The sequence below is a fragment of the Sinocyclocheilus anshuiensis genome, unplaced genomic scaffold (genome assembly GCF_001515605.1).
Source record: "Sinocyclocheilus anshuiensis isolate Anshui unplaced genomic scaffold, SAMN03320099.WGS_v1.1 scaffold78, whole genome shotgun sequence".
NCBI classification, from domain to species: Eukaryota; Metazoa; Chordata; class Actinopteri; order Cypriniformes; family Cyprinidae; genus Sinocyclocheilus; species Sinocyclocheilus anshuiensis.
In genome coordinates this window covers 548,344-558,029 of record NW_015544250.1, presented here as the reverse complement: position 1 = coordinate 558,029, position 9,686 = coordinate 548,344, and the positions used below count along the sequence as shown (strand labels likewise).

The 9,686-nt window shown below is 32.7% G+C and overlaps 1 protein-coding gene across 1 annotated transcript in view; it reads right to left on the bottom strand.

Annotated features, from left to right (window-relative positions):
* The window catches only part of LOC107697879 (probable phospholipid-transporting ATPase IIA), a 66,739-nt gene that overhangs the window by 8,270 nt on the left and 48,783 nt on the right, over positions 1–9,686 (bottom strand). Inside the window, exons 20-23 of the mRNA XM_016498723.1 lie at positions 8,717–8,806; positions 5,735–5,879; positions 2,884–2,948; positions 695–850 (exon numbers count right to left, since the gene is read on the bottom strand). Coding sequence (XP_016354209.1) covers positions 695–850; positions 2,884–2,948; positions 5,735–5,879; positions 8,717–8,806 — 456 coding nt within the window. The remainder of the gene's footprint in view (positions 1–694; positions 851–2,883; positions 2,949–5,734; positions 5,880–8,716; positions 8,807–9,686) is intronic.

Sequence of the window (9,686 nt, the reverse complement as noted above, 5' to 3'; positions counted from 1 at the left end):
ACATTAACAGTGTCATATGCATCACCATGCTAAAATCTTCAGAGAGTTGTCATGATTGAAATATTATTACCATTTACAATATTTTTTTGGAATTTGTGATTCTTTCTTTTTCAAGATTATTTGATGAATAAAGTTAAAAAGAACAGAGTTTATTTAAAATAGAAATCTTTTCTAACAATGTAAGTCTTTCTTATCACTTTTTATCAATTTAACACATCCTTCACACACACACACACACACACACACACAGACACACAGACACACACACACACACACACACGCACAAAACATGGAATTACCACTGCACACAGTGGAATACATCCAAAAAACTATGGTAATACACTAATATTGTGTGCAAAAATCATTCTAATGCTATAGTAACACTATGGTGTGTGTTAAAAAAAGTAATATTACCATGATAGCTTGTTTTGTTTTGTTAGTGTTATTACAGTAAATCTATATATAATATTTAAGTTTATTCACAAGCATCAAAACACCTGCAGCAAATGAATATATAATAGAGTGCAGCAATATACTAACATGAATGTGTTATACCGGGGTAAATGCAGTACAGTTTTGCCTGAAACGTGTCGTTCTTTTTTTAAAACATGAAACGCTCATCACTGCACTGTGTTTATGTGCGGCTGCTGTGATTGATGGGCTAGCCGTGGCTAATTACTGCAGCAGACGCTACCTGCATGGTGCTGATGCACAGACTCCGGTGGATGACAAACTGGCTGAGCGCGGCGGAGCGCTTGTAGCTGTTTCTGCCGTGGACCATGAGCAGTCTGCCCAAGTGCTTAAACTGAGTGATGGAGAAATCTGCAGCCAGAGATGCCTGCTTCCCTTCCTGCACACACAGAGAAATAAACAAATGGATGTCTTCTGGACCACGAGCAATGTTTCTAGATTAAGCCGGCCTATATTAAACATCTTTGGATCACTGGGAAGTTCAGCAGTGACTGAGAGAAGCAAAAACAACGCCCCACGTAACCACATCAAGTCAATCAAGGCTTAAGCTGTGTTAGTCATGAATGACTCAATATCAATTAACCGTCCCATAACGTCTCATTTTGATGACCTGGAAACCTCGCTTGGCCCACCACAACTGGGTCAAGCTTGGTTTTGTAGTATTTTAGGTACATTTAGACTCATAAAACGTCTGACGTGTAAAATGTGTTTCTAAACTGGACGTCGACCTCAGGGTGGGTTTCCTGAAGTCAGACCATCCTGAAATAAACAATGTAGAGTCACTGAAGTTTCTTACTTGTTTTGAAATCTTTGGTCAATATAGCTAGGTAAATGAAAAAGTAATATATTCCTATTTATAATAAAATAAAATGTAATAAAATAAATCAAACATAAAATTATAATAATTTATACAAATGCAAATAAATAATTGTTAGTCAATACAGCTAAGTATATGAAAAACTATTTATATAAGATATAATAAAAACTAGATAAAATAAAATAATAAAATAAAAATGTAAACAAATAATAAAAAACTGCAGATGAATTAGTTAAGCACATGAATATTTCTGCTATTAAGATGGATGGTTCTGGTCTTGATTGATCAAAATAGCTAGAAATATGAAAAACTATTAAGTGTTATAATTAAAGAATCACCATTAAAAAATAAAATGATTATTCAATACAGCTAGGTTAATGAAAAATTATCCCTAGCTGAAATATTTATATAAAATAAAATCTAGATAAAATAAATAAAAATAAATAATAAAAAATGGCAGATAAATTAGTTGAACACATTAATATATCTGATATTGAGATGAATGGTTCTTGATTAATCAGAACAGTAATCAGAACAGCTATGGATATGAAAGACTATTAACTATTATGACTAAATTGCTTCTAAAAATTTAAATTAAAAATTCAAAAATAAAATAAAATAAACAAAAAAAAATCAATACAGCTAGGTTTATGAAAAACTACCATATCCCTAGCTGAACTATTTATATAAATTAAAATAAAATAAAATAAAAAAATGAGTCAATACAGCTAGGTTTATGAAAAACTATAGGTTTATGAAGAACACATTAATATTTCTGATATTAAGATGGATGGCTCCTGTCTTGATTAATCAGCTAGGAATATGAAAAACTATTAGCTATTATAATTAAAGAATCACTAAAAATAAACCACTAAAATATACATCTATATAAACATAATTATTGGTTGATACAGCTAGGCATATAAAAAACTAAGATATCTCTAGCTGAACTATTTATATAAAAACAACATAAAATAAAATAATAAAATATAAATATAAATTAATAAGAAAAAAGCTGTAGATAAACTAGTTGAACACAATATTATTTCTGATATTAAAACAGATGGTTCAGGTCTTAATTAGTCAATACAGCTATGAAAAACTAATTAATAAACTAGATAAACCAGTCAGTTTTTGAATGCTAGTGTGCTCAATATAGTGTGGCCTCATCTACCTTACTGCTTAAATGAAATGAAATTAATTTAAATAATGATTACCAATTAAAGTTGTTTCAGAGGCTGAGAAAGTTATTACTATTTGAAGAAAGATTATAAAAACAAACAAACATTGCATTGTTTAAAATAACATTAATAAGTTCCAAGAGCTTGTTTTTAGAAAATAACTAGAGTGAATTTAGATTTTATGTTGACTATCACACCCTGTAGATCAGTCGTGGGAAGTTGTGGCGTGTAAATGTCTGAAGTGATTTTACATGAGAACACCGCTGAGCTTTCAGTGTCATGTAACGTAAGAAATGTGAGAATCTCTGTGCTGCATGTGTGTTTGACGCAGCGAGCGCAGATGGACGGAAGCCTCCGGAAGCAGGCGAAAGTGTGTTTGACAGGACTGCTGCTCTGGGAAGTGGTAGCTCTTACTTTGCCCTCCACTCCCACGCCACAGTCTGCTTCCTGGATCATGCTGACATCATTTCCTCCATCCCCTGAGAAAGAGAAAACAGCCAGTGATGAGCCAGAGACAGCTGGCGCCGTGACCCAGATCGAGACCTTATGAAAAGGCACTGTCATATTAGTATCACTGATATATTATCATAGCTTTAGTTAATATTTTGAATAAAAATATTAATTAAATTAAAAAGCATAAATGTAATTTATTTTTATATTTTAATTTTAGTAAAAGTTTTAATAATTTTGCTTTTTAACTTTTTCCCCGCCAGCATTTTTGAAAAAAGTTGCCAGCCACCGCCAGCGATTTTGATGATTTTCACTAAAAATTTGATGGCCTCCAGTATATTTGCTGTATCAATATTTGAATATGCAATACACCAAAATAAAGACCAGAGCCTCTACTTTTAAACAAAAAATTCCGTTTTATTCTAGCTTAAAGCATTCTTTTTTTATCAACAATTGAATATAGGTAAGGTTTCATAAAAATGCATAATTTTGAGCAAAAAGGTGAGAAAACCACATTTTTATCAAAAACTACATCTGGATAATATTCAGTATGATTATCAAAGCATAAATCCAGTAAATCGCTTCCATCAACACCTCCAAAGCTTGCACAGACATATACCACTTCCTGGATCAACATTTTACTCATTTACAACATTATGCAGTTTTCATTTATATGCTGTCTATAGCTGATGATCGCCCAGCATTTTTGAAAAAAGTTGCCAGCCACCGCCAGCGATTTTGATGATTTTCACTAAAGATTTGATGGCCTCCAGTATATTTGCTGCATGAATATTTGAATATGTAATACACCAAAATAAAGACCAGAGCCTCTACTTTTAAACAAAAAAATACACAAGAAAAAACTAATTTCGAATTCTTTTTTTTTATATTTGAAATTGCTTATCAGAATAACTCAACAAGCCAAACTCACCTTTGGTGTTGTAAATAATAGCCTAAATGTTGCAAAATATTAACTCTGCCAGCATTTTTGAAAAAAGTTGCCAGCCACCGCCAGCGATTTTGATGATTTTCACTAAAAATTTGATGGCCTCCAGTATATTTGCTGTATCAATATTTGAATATGCAATACACCAAAATAAAGACCAGAGCCTCTACTTTTAAACAAAAAATTCCGTTTTATTCTAGCTTAAAGCATTCTTTTTTTATCAACAATTGAATATAGGTAAGGTTTCATAAAAATGCATAATTTTGAGCAAAAAGGTGAGAAAACCACATTTTTATCAAAAACTACATCTGGATAATATTCAGTATGATTATCAAAGCATAAATCCAGTAAATCGCTTCCATCAACACCTCCAAAGCTTGCACAGACATATACCACTTCCTGGATCAACATTTTACTCATTTACAACATTATGCAGTTTTCATTTATATGCTGTCTATAGCTGATGATCGCATTATTTTTCATATGCATCTGTTTACATAAGAGATCGCTCGTTTCTCCGTCCTGTTCACGTGTGTTTTTGTTCGGGAGGTTTTGTACTCGTTCAGAAGATGCGTAATAGCGTCCCCGAGTGTATAACAGTGAAAAAACGAAAAGCCGTAAAAACTCGTCTTTGGCGGGGAAGCGTTTTCTTCTAAAAGACGAGATAACTCGTCAATGGCGGTGAAAGAGTTAAATGTCTATATAGTATGTATTAATTTTTATTTACTAGTTTTAGTTTATTTAGTAACAAAAATGAGAAAAGTTACTTTGACAACTAGCTAACATGAAATAAGTTTAAGTTGTTTTTATATTTTATTTAATTTTCATTAGTATAGTTTATTTTATAAGTATTTTTTTTATGGTTTTAGATAATGATAATAACCCTGTGATAATATCAACTTTATATATTGATAACTAGTGTTATTGGCTAATATTATTGCTTAGTTTTTTCAAGGTACAATGTTTTTATGCCTAATTTAATTTTAAGCAGTTCATATTCTAAATTATAGCTTTAAATGTCTATATCAGTCCATCCCTATTATATTTATTAATACAGATAAATAATATTAATAAATTAATGTAATGAAATCTGTGTTGATCCATGCCCATGAATAAAAATACTTAGAAGTTAAAATAAAAGATAAAAAAACAAAAAACAAAGACTGCAATAATTAAGTGGGTAACACTTCACAATAAGGTCCTATTAGTTAACATTAGTTAAGGCATTAACTAGCATTAACTAACAATGAGCAAGACATTTGTTACTGTATTTATTAAAATAAAATAAAATAAAATAAATAAAAATACAACCGCTCATTGTTAGTTTGTGTTAGCTCAGGTCCATTAAATAATATTAACATATATATCTTTTGATTTTTAATAATGTATTAGTGAATGCTGAAATTATTTCATTATTGAAAAATGCTGAAGAATTATTATTAACTAATGTAGTTAACTAATGTTAACAAATGAACGTTATTATTACCATTAAGTCTTTTAATGGGTAACACTTCACAATAAGGTCCTATTAGTTAACATTAGTTAAGGCATTAACTAGCATTAACTAACAATGAGCAAGACATTTGTTACTGTATTTATTAAAATAAAATAAAATAAAATAAATAAAAATACAACCGCTCATTGTTAGTTTGTGTTAGCTCAGGTCCATTAAATAATATTAACATATATATCTTTTGATTTTTAATAATGTATTAGTGAATGCTGAAATTATTTCATTATTGAAAAATGCTGAAGAATTATTATTAACTAATGTAGTTAACTAATGTTAACAAATGAACGTTATTATTACCATTAAGTCTTTTAATGGCACAGGAAGTGCAGAGGGCAGAGAGGAAGTTGCGTACTCACCCACGGCGCAGGTGAGTTTGCCGGTGCGTTCCTGCAGCAGACGAACGATCTGAGCTTTCTGTGTGGGAGCGCAGCGGCAGCACACGATGGCCGGACACTGACACGCCAACTCCATAAACTCATACTCATAATACTTCAGACAGACCTGCAACAACAACATCAACAGCAGGACTGAGAACAGAGACAGCAGACAGACAAATCAATACTGAAGGCCAGAGAATGATGGCATAAAACCTGAAACAAACTATTGATCAAACTGGTCATTTACTGAAAATGCAAACATCATGAGACATCTTCAAAAAAATAATAAAGAAATAAAAATAACAGAAAAATTAATTAAAAATTAATCAAATTAAAAGGCAAATTAATAAAATCTTAACCTCATTATAACAATCATATTTTATACTAATATCTACAGATTTATCAGTACTCTGATTGAGGTTCATATAAAAATAGTTTTTTCCATTTTCTGGGAAAAAAAATAAAAAATCTGTGAGTGGTTCCTGCCAATGCAAAACTGTCTTCCATGATGCTAGTGTATTTGGAGTGGTTGCTAGGGGGGTTGCTATGCAGTTGCTAAGGTATTCAGGGTATTCATGTGCTAATACACTAAATTTGAAAAGTTTGGGATCAGTACAATTTTTTAATGAAAGAAATTAATATTTTTATTCAGCAAGGATGCATTAAATTGATCAAATGTGACAGTAAAGACTATAAAATGTTACAAAACATTTCTATTTCAAATAAATGCTGTTCTTTTGAATTTTCTATTCATCAAAGAATCTTGAAAAAAATGAAAACAAAAAAATGAATAAGCAGCATAACTGTTTTCAAAATGGATACTTGAGCGAAATTGATTCTTGAGCAGCAAATCAGCATATTAGAATGATTTCTGAAGGATCATGTGACACTGAAGACTGGAGTAATGATGCTGGAAATTCAGCTTTGCATCACAGAAATAAATTACAATTTAGAACATATTCAAATAAAAAACAGTTCTTTTTAAATTGTAATAATATTTTACAATATTACGGTTTTTACTGTACATTTGATCGAATAAATGCAGCCTGGGTAAACATTTCCTTCTTTCAAAAACATTAAAATAATCCAAACTTTTGAACGTTAGTATATGTTGTTGCTGGGTTGTTCTGGGTGGTTTCAAGGAAGTTGCTAGGGTGGCCCGAGTCTAGAGACTCTATATTATTGTCTCGAGATTTTATCGTCCGGTAGATAAGTCTGATCACAAAGTAACAGCACAAGTTGCACGATTTGATGTGTTATTAATGTCTGTTACACAAACAATGCGGCTTGAGTCGGTAAAAGCGTTAGGGGTTTGTTCGAATCGAATGCGTACATGCAGGCTCACGTTACCTCCAGAGAGTCTCCCGATATCACCAGCGCGCAGTCGTGTTTCCTCCTGAAGGCGTTGAGCTCAAGGTGGGCTTCGCTTCGAGTGGTTACCTGCAACCCATCGGAGTGCTCACCGTCAGGACTGTTTTTGCTCACAAAAACACACGAGCAGCCACTCGGATAATGATCTCAGAAACACTAGCGGTGAACCGCAGCAAGATCCCCAGACTGAGATATTAACTTCAGCTGTCAGTAGACCGAGCCAGATTCAACTAGCGATCTGCTCAACCGTCTAACCTGTGAGGTTTACTTCGCCTGCTGTCTGCTAGTTTCACACAGGAAGTTCACTATAACTAACTGTTGTTTTTGTATTTACAGATGGCTTTGGGCAGATATTGCTTGCTCAAGACGTTAGATTAAAAGGTTTAAAACAAACTCACCCCTATGTTGTATTCAAACCTATATGACTTACTTTCCGCTGTGAACCACTAAAGGAGATGTTAGTAAGAATGTTCACGCTGTTCTTTTCCATACGAGAAACGGCATACACGTTTGGGAAGACAAAGAGGTGAGTAAATGATTTTCAGATGAACTATTCCTTTATAATTTTCTTAAAACATGAACCAAAACCAATAAAATGTTTCCTAAGCAGCATATATTCAGTATATGAGAATGATTTCTGAAGTATCACGTGACACTGAAGACTGAAGGAAAAGCTGCTCAAAATTCAGCCTTGCATCACCTCAAAGATCATTTAAAGCTATTATTGTGTTAGATGGGAAAAGCATTGAATAGACATTACAAATACTAGCTTTATAAAGAAATATTTTGATTCAACATTGCAAAAACAATGACAATAAATGGGTATTAATGTTTTCTTTAATTAAAATTTCAGTACAATTTTTTAATGAAAGAAATTAATATTTTTATTCAGCAAGGATGCATTAAATTGATCAAATGTGACAGTAAAGACTATAAAATGTTACAAAACATTTCTATTTCAAATAAATGCTTTTCTTTTGAATTTTCTATTCATCAAAGAATCTTGAAAAAAATGAAAACAAAAAAATTAATAAGCAGCATAACTGTTTTCAAAATGGATACTTGAGCGAAATTGATTCTTGAGCAGCAAATCAGCATATTAGAATGATTTCTGAAGGATCATGTGACACTGAAGACTGGAGTAATGATGCTGGAAATTCAGCTTTGCATCACAGAAATAAATTACAATTTAGAACATATTCAAATAAAAAACAGTTCTTTTTAAATTGTAATAATATTTTACAATATTACGGTTTTTACTGTACATTTGATCGAATAAATGCAGCCTGGGTAAACATTTCCTTCTTTCAAAAACATTAAAATAATCCAAACTTTTGAACGTTAGTATATGTTGTTGCTGGGTTGTTCTGGGTGGTTTCAAGGAAGTTGCTAGGGTGGCCCGAGTCTAGAGACTCTATATTATTGTCTCGAGATTTTATCGTCCGGTAGATAAGTCTGATCACAAAGTAACAGCACAAGTTGCACGATTTGATGTGTTATTAATGTCTGTTACACAAACAATGCGGCTTGAGTCGGTAAAAGCGTTAGGGGTTTGTTCGAATCGAATGCGTACATGCAGGCTCACGTTACCTCCAGAGAGTCTCCCGATATCACCAGCGCGCAGTCGTGTTTCCTCCTGAAGGCGTTGAGCTCAAGGTGGGCTTCGCTTCGAGTGGTTACCTGCAACCCATCGGAGTGCTCACCGTCAGGACTGTTTTTGCTCACAAAAACACACGAGCAGCCACTCGGATAATGATCTCAGAAACACTAGCGGTGAACCGCAGCAAGATCCCCAGACTGAGATATTAACTTCAGCTGTCAGTAGACCGAGCCAGATTCAACTAGCGATCTGCTCAACCGTCTAAACTGTGAGGTTTACTTCGCCTGCTGTCTGCTAGTTTCACACAGGAAGTTCACTATAACTAACTGTTGTTTTTGTATTTACAGATGGCTTTGGGCAGATATTGCTTGCTCAAGACGTTAGATTAAAAGGTTTAAAACAAACTCACCCCTATGTTGTATTCAAACCTATATGACTTACTTTCCGCTGTGAACCACTAAAGGAGATGTTAGTAAGAATGTTCACGCTGTTCTTTTCCATACGAGAAACGGCATACACGTTTGGGAAGACAAAGAGGTGAGTAAATGATTTTCAGATGAACTATTCCTTTATAATTTTCTTAAAACATGAACCAAAACCAATAAAATGTTTCCTAAGCAGCATATATTCAGTATATGAGAATGATTTCTGAAGTATCACGTGACACTGAAGACTGAAGGAAAAGCTGCTGAAAATTCAGCCTTGCATCACCTCAAAGATCATTTAAAGCTATTATTGTGTTAGATGGGAAAAGCATTGAATAGACATTACAAATACTAGCTTTATAAAGAAATATTTTGATTCAACATTGCAAAAACAATGACAATAAATGGGTATTAATGTTTTCTTTAATTAAAATTGAAATATGAAATTATATATATAAAAAAATTAATTATACTCTAAATATGAAACCAAAATCGCCTTAAAGGAACACTCCACTATTTTTGAAAATAGGCTAAT